Here is an 18,929-nt window from a genome sequence, read left to right as displayed (position 1 = left end):
TGGGATCAGCTATTTTTCCTCACCCCTTTAGATGAGGGAAGGCTTTTTTTTTTCTCCTTTTCTTAAAGAATCCCTCTGTACTCTGACACCTTTGTGTCCATTGGGAAAAGTAGCAAAGGCTCTTCAAACTAAAGCCTCACCTGTTTCTCTAACCAGGGGCAGCTCTAAGCACCAGCAGAGCAAGTAGCTGCTTGGGGCCTATTTAGGGGAGGGCAGCCTATTTACAGGTGCGGCAGCTGGCACGGATCCAGCCTGGGAGCGGAGAACCAACAGGGGGCCCTGGGAGCTATAGTTCCTTGGTTAGCTCCCTGCCTACCAAGCCAGCCCTGGAGCAGGGAAAGAACTACATTTCCCAGCATTCCCTTGGCTGCCATCAACAGGAAAGGGAGGGGGAGGGAGTATGGTAGCTGAAACCTCATGCTGCAGCTTGCTGTGAATGAAGAGCTTACTGCTAGAGCAGGGTGGCACTGTGAATGGGGAACAAGTGTGCCCAAGGAGTAGGCGGCTTTGGCCCAGATATCCCCTTCAGAAGACATCCCCAAACTGGATTAGGGATACTGGTGTGACCTCACCTTGAAGCCCCCAAAGGAGGAATTGGGTGGACTAAATGGACAGTGCCCCTCTCTATCTGAAGCCTAGCAAGGGAGGTATGTGGATCCCACTAGAATTTAAAATGAAAAGTAAGGGAGGGGAAACTCTGGACCTGGGCACCTTTAGATACAGTACCAGGCACATAGGAGGATTTCCACTTCTGAGCCGTGGAAGCAGAAATTGACTTTTCCTTTCCCGATTTAGCTAATATTCAGAAAGGGAATCTAGCACCTGCCTTCCAGATTTGAACACCTCAAAATTCAGGAGTGCTCAAGCTCAATTTGGGCAGCTGGTACTTCATTTCTCCCAAATCAAATATACTGATCCACTGTAATTTGCTGTAGAAAAAGTAGGATGAAATTGAGCAAGAAATGCTTCCCAGTGGTTTTTAGGACTGGATTGCTATTTTCAACAGCCATTGCCTTTTTTTTTTTTTAAGTTTTTTATTTGTTTAAAAGGAAGACAGTGATATTGCATTGGCAAATTCCCCATAGAAACAAAGAGTGGTACAAAAGAATAATAAAGGCACCTCAACTTTTCCTCATTTATGGAGGACAGTCTTATAATATGCATCCAGATATCCTCCAATCACACAAGCTGAAAATTGTTCCGCTTTACTGCAGTTCTGTAACAATATTGGAACCAATCCTGTCTGTGTTCTGTGCACATCCAAAATTCTTGCTGAATGACCCACCCTGGGAGCAAGTTACCAGAGACCCAGGGCTGAGGCGGAAGGAGGGTGCAGGTGGGGGCGAAGAGAGAACCCAGGGCTGGGGCAGCAGGGGGTGTGTGGGTGGGGGGGCACAGGTGGGGGGGAAGAGGGAAGCCCAGAGCTGGGGCAGCATGGGGTGTTTGGGGGGGAGCCCAGGGCTGGGGTGGTAGGGTGGTGTGGGGAGGGGAGGGGAGGGGAGAGCCCAGGGCTAGGGCGGAAGGAGGGTGCGGGTGGTGGGAGAGCCCAGGGCTGGGGCAGCACAGGGTGTGGGGGGGGAGCCCAGGGCTAGGGCAGCAGGGCGAGTGCGGGGGCAGCCACATTTTTTTTTGCTTGGGGCGGCAAAAAACCTAGAGCCAGCCCTGTCTGAAGAAATTGCAGTCATAAGAGGGAGGATCCTAAGGACTTCCAGAAAACATTAGGCCTTTCCCCTCTTATGAAGCTGGAAGACCTCTCACCAGTATATTCTTCTTGGTTCTTTCTCCTTCCCTTTCAAGATCTAAGATTGAGAAACTCCAACATGCTGTTCAGCCCCAGTAAGGGGAGATGGATGGGTCCAGTACAGGATATCAGCAATTCATTTACATAAGCTCATTCCCTCCCTCCTGATCCAAGCTGCATAACACCTAACTGCAGAAGGTTGTATTTGGGCAGCAGCCTAACATAGTAAGGCCAATGTATCTTCCACATAGGTTGCCAGACTCAAAATAGACAGTCCAGAATCTGAGACCATAGGTGTGCATGTACCCTCAGTATATTTTTATAATGCCATTTATTCTAATAAACCTCCTTTGAAAAGAAATAAATGGGAATAATTACAGTCCACATACCCATTCTATGCTATTATAAAGAAGACATTACATTCCTTAAACTTGTAATCTTAAAGTGAGAAAACGTAACATTTTTTCAGTTTACAGAACTGACATTATTTTAAGGTGTATTTATACTAGGTCCACAAATATTAGCAGTCTGACCCAGACTGGAAAACATTTGTGAAGAGGTAATACTAAATCAAAGTTTAAAAGGAGGCATTGAACGTACATAAGCCATTATTATGTTATGGTGGTAGAACATGCAGTTACTTTCAAGAAATATTACATCAGCTAATGTTATTTATTGGTTCAGTGGATCTTGAACCATGCATGCAAGATGGACAAAAGGCAATACAATATCTTGTTCAGCCTCTAAGCAGAGAAAATTGTGGATGAATTGGGAGTATGAATAAAAGTCTTCACTGTTAATCTAAAAAAATATTTAAAGTTTTTGGATGTTTCCTTTGCTTTCAAGCCATGACTTACTTCCCTTTTTTATATTATCTATTTTTCCACTAGCGTTAGTGCTCATAATTTTTTTTGTCAGTTTATTTCTCATGATTGATAGCCAGAGAAACTGAAGTCCTCTACCAACAGAACAAGTATATCAGTGTGCCTTCCCTCACAAATGTAACTCAATCCTTGCCTGAAGGAATGCAAAGATGATTTTGTTTCATGTTTTATCATTGGGTGACCTCTCAACTAAATCTCTCTAAAAGAGTGCCAGTTGTGTTGGTGGTGTCTTTATGTGGATACCTGCCCACAAGGAAGTGGACTGATCCCCACAGTTTACTTCGCGTAGGCCACTGAAAGGCTATCAGATGGGCTGATTCTCTTCTGACCTGAGCTGTATTTGACTAGTGACCTAGAGGTGGAAGTCCTTTTTTTGAGATGTGCAATGGTGAGCATTGCACAAACGCCTTTAAATCTGTTAATGGCAGTCAGCCTATCTAGGACTGTAATTAATACACACTTATTTGTACATTGTTATACAAAAACAAACCCTATCTTTGTAAATGTCTTAAATGGGAATATGTGGGGTATTCCTGAAGCCTAGATAGGTGAGGATTTCTCCTGAACTCTGAATCCCTTTTTCTTCTAAGCTTTAAGACACTTAAACAAAAACTTAATTAAAATGATGTGACAAACTTTTTAATCAATCAGATGGGTGTTAATAATAATAATAACTGGAGATATACCAATCTCCTAGAACTGGAAGGGACCTTGAAAGGTGTCATCACTCTCCTACTCAGATCTGAACCTTAGAGTTCAGAACATGAGAAGCTAGCATGAAACCTCCAAACTTAATTACCAGCTTGGATCTGATATCGCTGCCACCAGCCAGAGAATTCCAGTGTCTGGCTAACTCTGGTCTCCCCAAAACCTTCCCTGGGGAACCCCAAGACTCAGATGCCCTGAGTCTCACCACAAAGGGAAATAACCCACTTCCCTTCCCCCTCTTTACCTCCTCCCAGATTTCCCCGCCATGGGTACTCTAGGAGATTCCCTGCTTCAAGTCCTTGAAACACCGCACCGAGAAATCAAATGTTTCTCTCCCCTCACCCAGAGGTTATGCAAATTCAGGCTTAGTAAATCTAACACAAAGAGATTCTCTCTTCCCCCCTGTCTTCTTCCTCCCACCAATTCCCTGGTGAGCTGCAGACTCAATCCCCTTGAGCCCCCACTAAAAAAAAAAATCCAACAGGTCTTAAAAAGAAAGCTTTATATAAAAAGAAAGAAAAAGACATAAAATTGGTCTCTGTATCAAGGTGACAATATAGAAGGTCAATTGCTTAAAAGAAAAAATGAATAAATAGCCTTATCCAAACAGAATACAATTTAACACATTCCAGCAACTACACACATGTAAATACAAAAAAACAATATAAACCTATTGTCTTACTATCCTTGTACTTACAACTTCGAAACAGAAGATTAGAAAGCCTGGAGATAGAGAGAGCACTCTCAGAGCCGAGAGGGTCACCGAAGCAAGACAAAGAACAAAGAACTCACACCCAAACTTCCCTCCAACCAGTTCTGAAAGTATTTTGTCTCGTGATTGGTCCTCTGGTCAGGTGTTTCAGGTCACTGTTTGTTAACCCTTTTATAGGTGAAAGAGACATTAACCCTTAGCTATCTGTTTATGACAAAAGGTCATCAACTCCAGCCCCCTACCTTCACTAGCAGGACTAGTTTTTGCCCCAGATCCCTGGGTGGCCCCCTCAAGGATTGAACTCACAACCCTGGGTTTAGCAGGCTGATGCTCAAACCAACCAGCTGAGCCCAATGCGTGATAGAAGCCACCAGCCAGATCTTCTCCAGTTCTGTATGCAAATGTGTGTTTGTTGCAACTAAATGTGCAAATTTGGAAACTCTGCATGCAGATGGATAGTTAAGTTGTTTGCATACTCACATTTCAGATTGACACTTTCAATTGCAGTAATAATATGCCATAGAATCATAGAAATTTTTACTCCTGAGGGCATTCTGCACCAAAAAATTTAAAATTCTGCACTTAGTATCTTAAAATTCTGCAAATTTTATTGCAGTGGGGAGCACAGGCCACTGGCTGCACAGAGGTGGGAGATCAGACTCAGCGGTGAGCTGCACCCAACCCTGTCACAGCACAAGGACTGGGCCTGCCCCAGAAACACCTCAGGGCCCTTCCACTTCATGCCAGGTGCGGGCAGGCAGGCTCAGCAAGACAAGATCCAAGTCTGGAGGGACTTAGTAAGGGGGGGATCCAGGTATGGGTTGAGAGGGTTCTTTTGGGGGCAGTCTGGGTGCAGATGGCTCAGTGGGGTATCCGGGTGCACAGGGGCTCATTGGAGGGTTCTGGATGCAACGGAATGGGACTCTACAGGGGGATCCAGGTGAAGGTAGTTGGGGACTCGGGGGGGGGGGGGGTGGCATCTGGGTATGAGGGGGATAGTGCCTGGAAGAGGGTGTCAGTGTATGGGGTCCAGATGCTGGGGAAGTGGGGCTCTGTAGGGCAGGGATCCAGGTTCGGGTGGCTCATTGGGGTGGTCCAGTTGCAGGAGTTATGAGGCTCATCAGGAGGGATTCTGGGTGCAAGGGGGAGGATATGAGGGGGTCTGAATGCAAAGGGGTTGGGCAGATGGGGAAGCAGCTGAGGAGCGATGGGTGCAGGAAGCACAGGGGAGGGGAAAGTTTGCAGAGCTTCCTACAGCCAGGGGAGAAATCTAGGGGTGGGTCTGACACAATCCCGTCCTCCTCAGCCCAGTCAGGACTAGCAGCTGAGCCCAGTGCACGGTAGAAGTCACCAGCCAGGTCTTCTCCAGTCCTGTCTGCAGCCCACAGTGATTTACATGGCTGCCCTGGGCACCCAAAACATACTTCTGGGAAGGGACACATGACCGCTCGTGACTTCCCTTTGCTTCCCCATCAGAAACTCATTTTTCTGCAGAGAAGCAAAGAAATCTGCAGAGGACATAAATTCTGCACATGCACAGTGGCGCAGACTTCTCCCAAGAGTAAGAAATACAGGACTGGAAGGGTTTTCAGTAGGTCATTTCAATACCTGCATTGAGGCAGGATTATGTATTGTCTAGACCACCATAACAGTTGTTTGTCTAACCTGTTTTTAAAAACTTCTAATGACTGAGATTTTACAAGCTGCCTAGGTAAATTGTTCAATGATTAACTAACTACCCTTACAGTTGGAATTTTTTTCGTAATATCTAAATCTTCCTCTCTGCAATTAAAACCCATTACTTCTTGTCCTATCCTCAGTGGTCAAAGAGAACAGTTTATCACCTTTCTCTTTATAACAACCTTTTACATACTTGAATACTATTATGTCCTCCTTCAGTCTTCTCTTCTCCAGAAGATACAAACCTAGTTTTTTTAGTCTTTCCTTATTGGTCATGTTTTCTAGACTTTTGATGATTTTTTTTGTTCTCCTCTAGACTTTCTCCAATTTGTCCACATCTTTCCTAAAGTGTGGTATCCAGAACCGGACACAATACTCTAGTGGAGGCCTTCTCAGTGCTGAGTAGAATGGAAGAGTTATTTGTGTCTTGCTTACAACACTCTTGCTAGTACATTCCAGAATGATGTTTGCTTTTTTTGCAACAGCATTACATTGTTGACTCATATTTAGTTTGTGATCCACATCCATGCATGCAAACACATGCACATATTTTTTAAACAGCATCTCTCTTGAAAACTTAGCACTTTTTCAAAAGCTGAAGTGAATCATCACTTTCAGCTCAGAAGAGGCTTAGTCTAATGAATCTTATTAGACACATCCATAGGGAGCAAGTGCAATTATCAATGTTAGAAAGCTAACGTAATATGACATTAATATTTCTTATAGAAAGTAAGACTTGAGTTAAAATGTGCAGATTTTTGGATTTGCAGTGGTTCTTTTTTTTAAGAAGAAGACAGAATTGATGCTAAAGCCAAAGTATGATGAAGTTTTAAGATCCTCATTTCATTTTGTGTTAAGAATTGTTGCTTAAAGTTGTAAAACTCTAATTTCTCACCTCTCCAACATGCAAAGAGTTGATAAATCTCATAACCATTAAAAAGCGACAGAGTCTGTGGCACCTTACAGACTAACAGATGTATCGGAGCATAAACTTTCGTGGGTGAATACCCACTTCATCAGATGCATGTGGTGGAAATTTCCAGAGGCAGGTATAAATATGCAGGCAAGAATCAGACTAGAGATAACAAGGTTAGTTCAATCAGGGAGGATGAGGCCCTCTTCTAGCAATTGAGGTGTGAACACCAAGGGAGGAGAAACTGCTTTTGTAGTTGACTAGCCATTCACAGTCTTTGTTTAATCCTGAGCTGATGGTGTCAAATTTGCAAATGAACTGAAGCTCAGCAGTTTCTCTTTGGAGTCTGGTCCTGAACTTTTTTTGCTGCAGGATGGCTACCTTTTAAATCTGCTATTGTGTGTCCAGGGAGGTTGAAGTGTTCTCCTACAGGTTTTTGTATATTGCCATTCCTAAGATCTGACTTGTGTCCATTTATCCTTTTACATAGGGATTGTCTAGTTTGGCCGATGTACATAGCAGAGGGGCATTGCTGGCACATGATAGCATGTCTTACATTGGTGGACGTGCAGGTGAATGATGGTGTGGCTGATCTGGTTAGGTCCTGTGATGGTGTCGCTGGTGTAGATATGTGGGCAGAGTTGGCATCGAGGTTTGTTGCATGGATTGGTTCCTGAGTTAGAGTTACTATCGTGCGGTGTGTGGTTGCTGGTGAGAATATGCTTAAGGTTGGCAGGTTGTCTGTGGGCAAGGACTGTCCTGCCTTCCAAGGCCTGTGAAAGCAAGGGTTCGTGGTCCAGGATGGGTTGTAGATCACTTATGATGCATTGGAGAGGTTTTACCTGAGAACTGTAGGTGATGGCCAGTGGAGTTCTCTTGGTTTCTTTCTTGGGCTTGGCTTGCAGCAGGAGGCTTCTGGGTACATGTCTGGCTCTGTTGATTTGTTTTCTTATTTCCTTGTGTGGATATTGTAATTTTGAGAATGCCTGGTGAAGATCTTGTAGGTGTTGGTCTCTGTCTGAGGGGTTGGAGGAAATGCAGTTATACCTCAGCAGTTGGCTGTAGACAATGAATAGTGTGGTGTTTCCGTGATGGAAGCTGGAGGCATGAAGGTAGGCATAGCAGTTGGTGGGTTTTCGGTATAGAGTGGTGTTAACGTAACCATTAAGTTCACATAGCAAGCCTGTGTAACCATGTGAAGTAAAAATCTTAAATGAATAAACTGTACCATAGAATCTTTATGGATAGTAATTCCATGCTCTAATAAGAATATAGCAGTAGGGATATATTATCAACCACCTGACCAGGATGGTGATAGTGCCTGTGAAATGCTCAGGGAGATTAGAGAGGCTTTTAAAAAAAAAAACCTCAATAATGGGGATTTCAACTCTCCCCATATTAATTGGGTACATAGCATCTCAGGACGGGATGAAGAGATAACATTTCTTGACACTTTAAAAAGACTGCTTCTTGGAGCAGCTAGTTCTGGAACCCATAAGAGGAGAGGCAATTCTTGATTTAGTTCTAAGTGGAGCACAGGATCTGGTCCAAGAAGTGAATATAGCTGGACCAGTTGGTAATAGTGACCATAATATGAATAAATTTAATATCCCTGTAGCAGGGAGAACACCACAGCAGCCCAACACTGTAGCATTCAATTTCAGAAAGAGGGAATACACAAAAATGAGGAAGTTAGTTAAACAGAAATTAAAAGATACAGTGAAATCCCTGCAAGCTGCATGGAAACTTTTTAAAGACACCATAATAGAGGCTCAACTTAAATGTATACTCCAAATTAAAAAACATAGAGAACCAAAAAAGTGTCACCATGGCTAAACAACAAAGTAAAAGAAGTAATGAGAGACAAAAAGGCATTCTTTAAAAAGTGAAAGTTAAATCCTAGTGAGTAAAATAGAAAGGAGCATAAACTGTGGCAAATGAAGTGTAAAAATATAGGCAGGCCAAAAAAGAATTTGAAGAACAGCAAGCCAAAGACTCAAAGTAATAGCAACAAAAATTTTAAGTACATCAGAAGCAGGAAGCCTGTTAAACAATCAGTGGGGCCACAGGATGATCAAGATGCTAAAGGAACACTCAAGGATGATAAGGCCATTGCAGAGAAATTAAATTAATTCTTTGCATCAGTCTTCATGGCTGAGGATGTGAGGGAGATTCCCAAACCTGAGCCATTTTTTTAGCTGACAACTCTGAGGAACTGTACTAGATTGAGGTGTCATTAGAGGTGGTTTTGGAACAAATTGATAAACTAAAAAAGTGATTATCAAATACGCCCACCATGGCTGCATGTGGCCACTAGGAGTTTTTCTTGCAGCCACAGTCTCCTGGGCAGTGACTGGGGCTCAAAGTAGTACCTCTCCCCTGGGCCACCAGAAGGGGTTGGGCCTTCCCCCCATCTGGAGCCACAAACACTAGATAAGCATGCAGCCTATGAGTTTCCCACCTTCCCGGAGGGGGGTGAGGCTTGGATTTCAGGCTTCACCGTGGGACGGTGGGTGGCAGACTCTGGTCATGAGACTTTGAGATCTGGCCCTGGACCCCAGCCACACTGAGGATGTTATGAAGTCCAAGAATATAATAGTGTTAAAAAAGAAATAAATAAGTTCATGTAGAATAGTTTCATCAATGGCAATTAGCTGGGACGTGCAGGGATGGTGTCTCTAGCCGCTGTTTGCTAGAAGCTAGGAATGGGCAACAGGGGATGGATCGCTCAATGATTACCTGTTCTGTTCAGTCCTCTGGGGCAGCTGGCATTGGCATTGGCCACTTTGGTCTGACTCAGTATAGCCATTCTTATGTGATCTTATGCTTGCCCTCCCTGTATTTCCCCTTCTCTCCTTTGTTTGTGAAACTCACTTTAAATTATAAACTTTTCATGGCATTAACCATGTCTTCCTATGTGTTTTAAAACACAGGAATCGCCATACTAGATCATATGATCCATCTAATCCTGTATCCTGTCTCCAAAAGTGACCAGCAGCAGTTGCATCAGAATAAAAAAACAATGAGATGCGTGGATTTGAAGAAGTGGGTTTTTTTCCCACGAAAGCTTATGCCCAAATAATAATAAATAATAATAAATCTGTTAGTCTTTAAGGTGCCACTGGACTCCTTGTTGTTTTTGTGGATACAGACTAATGCATCTACCCCTCTGATTTCAGGATAAGATGCAAGAAACCATATAGGAGACGGAGTGTTCCTTAACTATATATAAGGAAAGGTTCCTTCTAATTTTCAGTACTTAGAGGTTGATTTGTGTCCTGAAGCAGGAGGATTTATATCCCTTTCAAAATTTATTTTTAAATAAAGATTTACTATTGTAATTCTAAATATTCTTATCCATGTACCTGTCCAATCTTACTTAGTCCTGTTACGTTTTTGGCCTCAATATTATCTTGGGGCAATATCACAGGCAAATCATACAAGAAAATGTTTACTTTTCAGTTTTATGTTTGCTACTTCTCACTTTTATTGAATGTTTCCTTGTTTTGTATTATGAGAGGAGGTAATTAGTGACTTATCTACCTTTTCTATACCATTAATTATTTGTATATTTCTTATTGTGTTTGCTCTTAATTGCCTTTCTATAGAAGATTTTTTCCCATACCTCTAATCATTCTCTTTGCCCATTTCTGAACCCCCTCTTTGCTTTCATTTTATTTATTTATTGATAGGTTAACTAGAACCAAACTGTATTACATGGGATGGCTTACTATTGATTTATATAACAACATTACAGCATTTTCAGTATTCATCTTCCCATTCCTTATACATCTTAAATTTATTTACCTTTTTTTGACCATTGCTATATATTGAGCAGAAGATGACATTGACCTTTCTTTAGGTGATACCCAGATCTTTTTCTGATTTGTTTCAATTAATTTAGAACCCACTAAGATGTGAGTAGTTCACATTATTTCCTCCAGGGTGCTTTGTGTTGCCTTTATCCAAACTTATTTTCATCTGCCATCAGTTTGCCTGTTCACCTCGGTTGGTCAGGTTTCAGTGTTCTTCACAGTCTTGAAAAACTTAAATAAATAGTCATCTGCATATTTTGCCACTTCACTACTTAGTACCTTAGAATCTTGTGGCATCCCACTATGAAATTTTTGCCAGGATAAATATTGGCCATTTATTCCTAACTGTGTTTTGTGTCTTAGATATGATGTGAGAGTCAAAATAGCTACTTATTTCCTTGGCTATCTCTTCTGCTGGGCTTTGGCAAGGTTTTTTTTGGAAGTCCAAACCAGTTGCCAACTGATAAATTATAAACAGTTTCTAGCACAATTGGACCCAAGCCAGACTGGGAACTTTGGATGCTTCTGCAGTAACACCTCATACTGTCCCATCTGAACATGTAACATTTAGAATTTTCATCATTGCCACCAATAATTTGGCTTTTCTTCTGCTAGCTGTTGATAAAGAATTGATATTGATAAGTCTCTGGCATTTGGGATAAAAGCCTAAGACAGGGCATTGGAAGATACCATGGAGTTTCTGTATATATTCTTTGTTTTCTTTTAGATTTAGAGAGATCCCTCTGTAGACAAACGTAGAAGGAGGAAGTAGGTTGAGTCTTTTCCTGTCGGCCAAGACAATTCATTAGCAATTCTTTAATTTCTGTAGGGTTAATCATTTAAGAATTTGTCCTAAGGGAAGGGACGCTAGCAAAAATGTCATGAAGGCGCTGTTAGTTCTCAGTTTGGGGTTCTGAAAAGGCTTGATATTTTGGACAAACGGGACACTTTTTCCCCTCCCAGGGAAACCTATATTCTATATTTGATTAAGTTGAATTTACAGAAATGGTATCCTCTTCTGCAATGATTAAGATCTAGAATTTGTAAAACCTTCCCTGCTGCTGTTACTTTAAGGCTGAGGGCTTTAACATTCAACATCACTGAGGTTATTGTAAAATAAATTATGAATAAGACCTTAGTCCTAGGAAATTTCCTATTAGTACGTGTTTTGTATGTTGGTTTTTAAAAGTTAACTATTTATTTTTACACTTGTGAGAATTTTCTTGAACATGCCTAGTGTCAAAATAAAAAACCCAACTTGTTTATTCTGGACTTAAATCCCCCTCTTTCTCTTCCAAACTGATTTTTCTAGAAGTCAGTCATCAAAAAAAATTTTTGGTAGAGGAAATCACCCTTCTCCAAAAGTCTTGTTATGAAGGGATTATTAAATTTTGAAATCTCTGCTTCATTGTGTGTCATTTTGGATGTCTGTGATCATAGACTTAATGATTCATCTCCAAGTTTGAAGTGTACAGTATAACTAACAGCTGTTCATTGCTGGCATCCAGCGCTTAGAAAAATGATTTTTTGGAAATTATATTTTTATAATATAAATAAGATCAGAAGAAAGATTGGTACCTGAGTAATATTATATTAGGTTTCATGATAGGTGACTTTGCAGTGTTACTACCTGTGCTATCAGTTCTGTAAATAAACAGAGGACTTCAGTCTCCATTATGGTCAACCTAATATCTTTCACTAGCATTAAATTCACTTTAAAATGCAGTTCAGGTTAGAAAAATGTCTTTGTAAAAAAAAAAAAAATCAGAACTTTTCCCACCTCAACCAGTCTTTTCCCTCTGTATATTCAGTCTTGACTGTTTATTTTTCTTACCATAATACATCTATATTTAGTAGTACTGCAGAGTCAACGGAGCTGTAGAGATTGAGATGCATTCTCTTCTGGATCCTTAGACGTTTTTGCCAAGTTTCAGATGCAGAATCTTTTTACTAATGATGTGCAAATGTGGAGGAAAAAAAATCTGGATTTTCAGATTCCAGAATGGTTGACTATGAAGTGTCAAACTTTAGAAGAGGCATTTTTCACTAGTAAACTGAACAAATTTGAGCCCTGGTCCCTAAGACATATGACTATGCTTAAATTCCATTGACTTCCAGATTACTTACAGTGCATAAAATTAAGCATGTACATAAGTCTCTGTAGGATCAAGCTCTTTCCATAAGTAAAGAGACTATAAACAGGAATCTCACAATGTCACTTTCACTTCTAGATTAGACACTTTAAAAAAATGTATTTTTAAAAACCAAACGTTATAGACAACCCAGGTAATTTCATATACTATGAATGTAAAAATAATTATCTCCTGGCAACACGGTACATCAGTAGATTCTGCTTATCTAACTCAAAGTCCATTTAATGTTTCAATAGAGTTATGTGTAACTGTGTTTGCTATTTTAGAGTAGTAATTTGTGATTATTACATTCTGAGAACCCAAAGTGTTTATTATATAAGGTATTACTATTTTTCTTCAAACATGATAATGTCTCAAATGTTCTTCTGATAGGCATTGTTTGAATACATTTTTCACCATGAAAATGACGTTAAGAATGTAAGTAATCTATACAAAATACATATTTACTTGTACTAAGTCTTATTCTGCCATGTCTGTCAGGTTTCAGCTGAACTAAGGCTTCTAGTGTTATTTTAGTTTTTAGGAGAGGAAAAATTGCAGCTTTAAGAAAATTCTTGTTCCAAGAATGAAAAAGTCACTAATACTAAAATGTTAATGCCTTTATTTCCGAAGTCAAAATAGCATATACCTGCACTACCTCTGGCAGAGCTAGTGCACTAAAAATAGCAGTATAGCTAGTGTAGCACAAGTGGCAGCTCAGGCAAGCTGCCCTAACTATGTACCTGCCCGGACCCCCTGGGTATGTACTTCAGCAGCTAGCCCAAGCAGCACTGTCCATGCGACCCCAGCTACACCACTATTTTTAGTGCACTAACTCAAGCTAATGTGGGTATATCTACACAAGCTGGATATCACACCCCTTCTTCCAAGTGTAGAAGCAGACTGAGAATGAGGGAGAATTGTTTGGAATGGTATATGGGATAATACTGTAATTAGTAATAATGGATTGAACTTAAAATCAGGTAAATTACTGGCAGAGCTACCATGGGTAAGTCTGTGTGTGCTGGGAATCACACCTTTAGCTCCAAGTGTAGACATAACCACAGTTTTATACTATATTGAACAGTCACAGTTAAATTTGTGTACCTGTTGTTCTTCAAAAGTTATGTAAGCCAGTCTTGCAAGTTTTTCTTACCAGCCCACACAGGTGAAGTGTGTATTGTTGGATGAATAAGATATAAAATTTATTATAACATACAAAGTATTTCTGGCACATTCATCACCATGGTATCTGGTAGTTTGTGCTTGGAGGTGTACAAAAAAAAAAAAGCTCAATTTTACATGGTTCATTAAGCATTTATTGGATTTTCTGCAACACCTAAAGATGCATTGAGCAAGGAGTATATTCAGGGGGCTGAAAATTAATTAAATTCCCAAGTTGCTTCTTCCATGATGCCATTTTGACTGTTTTCAACTAGTGAAGCAATAATTACCAGAAAACAAATGGTTTGTGCTGATATAGATCAGAATTGTTTTCAGATGAAATGCTATGAATTGTTTAATCTGGCACTAAATTATGTCACTCATATGCTCTCTACCAGTTTGATTGCACAGGCCTCTCTTGATATTATTGAATTTCAGTATACTAGCATCCAAAATACAACCAATCAGTGAGTGTCAGAAAGAAACAGAATGTGAACATGTTAATTGCTACTAATTTACTTTGACATCAAGGAAGTGGGATTTTTCTGATGCCAACAATGATGGAAATACATATTGTTTACCAAGAGGAACTCTAGTCCACCAGTGACAAAGGGCTAACATGAAATTAATATAAATGAAAGTGAAAATATATCACAATCTGCTTCCTAATGTGATTTCGTAGATTAAGTCAAAGGCCAGAAGGGAACATTGGAATCATCTAGTTCATCTCCTATATAAAACACAAGACCTAGAACTGCCTCAAAATAATTCCTAGAGCTTATTTTTTAGAAAAAAAAATCCAATCTTGATTTTAAAATTGCCATTGATGGAGAGTCCACCACAACCCTTACTAAATTGTTCCAGTGGTTAATTACGCTGTTATAAAATTACACCATATTTCCAATATGAATCTGTCTAGCTTCAAGATGCAGCCATTGGATCATGTTACTCTGCTAGCCCATTATCAAATACAAGTTCTCCATGTAGGTACCTACAGACTATAATCAAGTCACCCATTAACCTTCTGTTTGTTAATCTGAATGGTTGAGCTGTGTGTGTCTGTTGCTATAAGGCTTTTTTTCTAATTCTGTAATCAATTTTGTAGCTTTTCTCTGAACTCCCTCCAGTTTATCAACATCTTTGAATTGTGGACATGAGAACTGGATGTAGTATTCCAGCAACCATTACATCTTTGCCAACTACAGAATTAAAATAGCATCTCTACTTGAGATTCCCCTGTTTATGCATCAAAGATACATTAGCCCTTTTGGACACATTGTTGCACTGGGAACTCATATTCAGCTGATTATCCACCATGATTCCTCAATATTTTTTTTTTGAGTCATTGCTTCCCAGGATAGGGTCCCCTGTTGTGTAAGCAGAGTTTTACTCATTGTTGGAGCACCTCTATCTGGTTGGGTCTGGGATCAGCTCTCATCCAGTCTAGCACCTTCTTCTGTTGCTCACTTGCCCTGGGGCCCCCTCTTGCTCTCCGGGACTCAGGGTACTCTCTCTTCATGACTCAGCCTTCATCTAGGTCACTATATCATTTTCTCTTTCCAAGGTATCAAAGTCCTTCTGGACAGTCTGTCCAGATGCTGTCACAGGCAGTCCTCCCTGCCAGTTCTAAGTCCATGCCACTTTCCCAGTGGTTGGTAGGGGAACCCAGGCCTGTCCACTACTCTGGGTTTTAGCCCAGAGACCCTGTAATCAGCAGCCAAGCTCTAAACAATCTCTGCCTTCACTGCTCTTTTCCTGAGCTGCTTCCTACTCTGCATTCCACAGGCTTTCTTCCTGTAACTCCTCTGGGTGAACTCTTCCTGAAGGGCTAGGATACCAGGGCTTTTGCTCCTTCCTGGATCTCCTCCAGCCCAGCTCTGTGTCCAGAGAATGAGTGTGGACTCCCTCCCCACAGCCCCTTTTTGCTGCAAACTTCCTGGTTTTATAAAAGCTCAGCCTGCCCGGGCACAGCTGGGTTTCCTCATCAGTTAGCTTTTATCAGGCCCTGGCTCTCCCCAAGGTGCAGCCTATATAGTTAATTGGCTCTTTCTGAGGCCCTTAACCCCATCAGTGCTGTGTGGTATGAACACCCCCATCACAGTGCCTTCCATTCTTTGTTCCTACATGTATACATTTAGCCCTATGAAAAAGGGTATTGTTTGCTTGTGCCTCATTTACATGCAATCCAGATTACTCCGTATCAGTGTATCATTTTCCACTCCCCCATGTGTCTGTCATCTGCACTTTATCCATGATGATTTTATATTTTCTTCCAGGTCATTAATAAACATGTTAAATAGTATAGGGCCAAGAACTGATCCTTGTTGGCCCTCACTAAACACACATTTTCAAAGATGATATCCTGTTAAATCTCAGTGTAGTTGTAATCAATGAGATATCTTTTAATCCATTTACTTTGTCATGTTAATTATGTATCTTTATAATTTTTTTAATCAAAATGTCATGTGGTACCAAGTCAGATCCCTTACAGAAGTTTAAGTATAAGATATCAACACTATTACCTTTACCAACCAAACTTGTAATCGCATCCAAAAAAGATATCAAATATTTACAAATAAGATGGAAAAATATTAGTAGAGAAAGGGGATCTTTGCTCTCATTTTCCCCATTGTGAGGGACTTGCACTGTTGTCTTCTGCAATATAACTTTAATAAACAAGCCTTAAGTCTTTTTTTCACACCTCCATTTAGTCCTCAACCACTCCTTTAAGTACTGCTGAGTTCCTTGTCAATGTCTATTAAAGAATACCATTGTACAGTTGTATGCAGATTTGATTAAACATACACAGTATAAAGTATTTTACCTATATTAATAGCAAATACAGCAAAAATCCACTGACTACCAGTTTTTAAGATAGAAGTCAGAAAAGCACAGTATTTCTTTAATATAGTATTTAATACTTTTTTAAAAAATGTATCCAGTATCCCTTAATTTCACTTAATGAAGAATAAATACCTATTCTCAGAGGAAATTATTCCTCTATTATTGCTGTTCCCTCTTGTTTCCTTTTGGGATCATTCATCAATAACTGACTCTCTTTAGACACTGAACTATTCTTGATTTTCATTTTGTGGACTAAACAGTGTGGGCTAAATGTCAGTGAAAATGGGACAATTTAAAAGGCTTGCTCAGGAATTGTTCATCTTCTGCTGAGCTCATTTCAACCAGAGTGGAACACCAGAGTCCGACATGCTTGAAAGTTTAGTGATGCCCTCATTACAATTTGTTTTAAGGAACAGCAGCAAATATACTGTATACTGGTTAATAATCCACGCCCATAGTATTGCCTTAGTATTTGCCAACCCCCAGCAAAGCACACTGGGTGGGTGAAGGAAAGCACACTATGTTCTATTTTTATAATTGCATTTTAAAAAATGTATTAAGGCAAAGAACGTTAACATACACTGTAGTTGCTATGCTTGTCACCAAAATACACTCAGGACATTTCTCTTCACATGCATTGATTGCATTTTGGCCTTTTCTCATTGTAATACCTATTTCAAATACATTGTGAGCAGGCATGTAATTTGACATCTTATGTACCCCAATAAACAAACAAAAATTAAGGGAGGTTTCAGTCATAAGTGTCTTCCAGATTTTTAAATCTGTGCTTTTTCCCTCTCACAGTTAAAGTGGCTTCAGTTAGTAAACTTCAAGTTTTTTTTACATTGGTATAACTCAGATTATCTCATTTTTCATACTACTGTTTGCAAATGAAGCAAAATTATAGTTTTCAGCCCCTCCCCATTGAACTACAAAGAAGCGAAGATCCTAATGGAAGGCAAACAATTTTATATGTGGTCAATATCATTCACATTGGTAAGAAATTAAGTTCCAATCCTGAAATGAACTCTGAACAACTAGATCCATGCATAGCACCACTGAGACTAAAGATTCCAGGATTTGATGGGTAGGATTTGATCAATATGTTTCCTTAGTTTTCTGGAGGATTACACAAAGCAAGTCTCTCTCTTTCTAAGAATTGAATATGCTGGGACAGGTCCTCAACTTATGTGAAGCATTGTAGCTTTGTTCAAGTCAATGCAGTGTGACAAAGTTCCTCCTCTACCTTGGTGGGTCTTGCGCTTATTGGCAGATTTGCTCACCTCAGTGATCTTCCCCTCTGGTGGAACCCACAGTCTGGGTCAACTCCTGTGTCTGATCAGGAGTTGGGAGGAACCCAGGCCTGCCCTCTACTCCAGGTTCCAGCCCATAGCCCTGTGGATTGCAGCTGTCTATAGTGCCTCCTGTAATAGCTACATGACAGCTACAATTCCCTGGGCTACTTCCCCATGGCCTCCTCAAAACGCCTTCTTTATCCTCACCACAGGACCTTCCTCCTGGTGTCTGATCATGCTTGTACTCCTCAATCCTCCGGGGGGTGGGGGGGAGTGTGCGTGCGTACACTCACTCTCTTGCTCCCAATTCCTCACAAACTACCTGGGAGGCTTTTAACTAGTTCCAGCCAGCTCTTGATTGGCTTCAGATGTCCCAATCAATGTAGCTATCTCCACTGCCTTCTAGAAAGATCTTAATTGGCCCCAGGTGTCTTGATTAACCTGGAGCAACTGCCATTTGGTTATTATGGTACTGGGATTTGTTTAGCCTGGGGCTGACATACCTGTTCCTCACTACTTTACTGTAGCCATCTGGCCTTGCCCCATCACAGCAGCTATGACAATTTGTTCAAGTCAATACACTAGCTGAAGATCTGGCCTGCTGTCTTTAAAGCAGTCCTAATTGTGCTAGCTGCAGGAGCAAGCAACTGGGAATAAAAACTCAAACACTTGCCACTTAGTCAACCTAATACTGGCATTTCAGATATACAGCTATCAGTTTTTTCTGTATTGTATCTACAAGAATTTTACTAGTTTACTGTAAAAATACAACAAAACAAAAACCACACACATACAAAACAAAACACATACCTAAGAAACAGTTCCCTACTGGCCCCTGGTTTAGCTACTCTAATAGGAGTCTTCCATTCTGATTTCTGTGGTTCTATGAACTAGTTATGAAGAAATCAAGTCAATTTTGAGCTTCATGGCCATGTATGTCTATTTTCATAATATTTTGTTTTAAAGCTTTTTAGACTATTTCTGGTGAAACTGCTATAATGGAAGTGTAGCTTTTACTCTGACATGTTATATTATGATGGA

The 18,929-nt window shown here is 40.5% G+C and overlaps 1 protein-coding gene across 3 annotated transcripts in view; it reads left to right on the top strand.

The window, feature by feature from the left end:
* TTC8 (tetratricopeptide repeat domain 8) overlaps nt 1-18,929 on the top strand; it is a 71,112-nt gene that overhangs the window by 23,397 nt on the left and 28,786 nt on the right. For 2 of the 3 annotated variants that reach the window (XM_030558957.1, XM_030558956.1), the window contains one exon: nt 12,979-13,023. The exons of the other annotated variant lie outside the window; for it this stretch is intronic. In XM_030558957.1, coding sequence (XP_030414817.1) covers nt 12,979-13,023 — 45 coding nt within the window. The remainder of the gene's footprint in view (nt 1-12,978; nt 13,024-18,929) is intronic. 3 annotated transcript variants of the gene reach the window in all.

This window comes from Gopherus evgoodei, chromosome 4 (assembly GCF_007399415.2).
Source record: "Gopherus evgoodei ecotype Sinaloan lineage chromosome 4, rGopEvg1_v1.p, whole genome shotgun sequence".
In the NCBI taxonomy this organism is placed as follows: domain Eukaryota; kingdom Metazoa; phylum Chordata; order Testudines; family Testudinidae; genus Gopherus; species Gopherus evgoodei.
The sequence above is the reverse complement of the archived record's forward strand: the minus strand, read 5'-3'. Positions and strand labels throughout refer to the sequence as shown.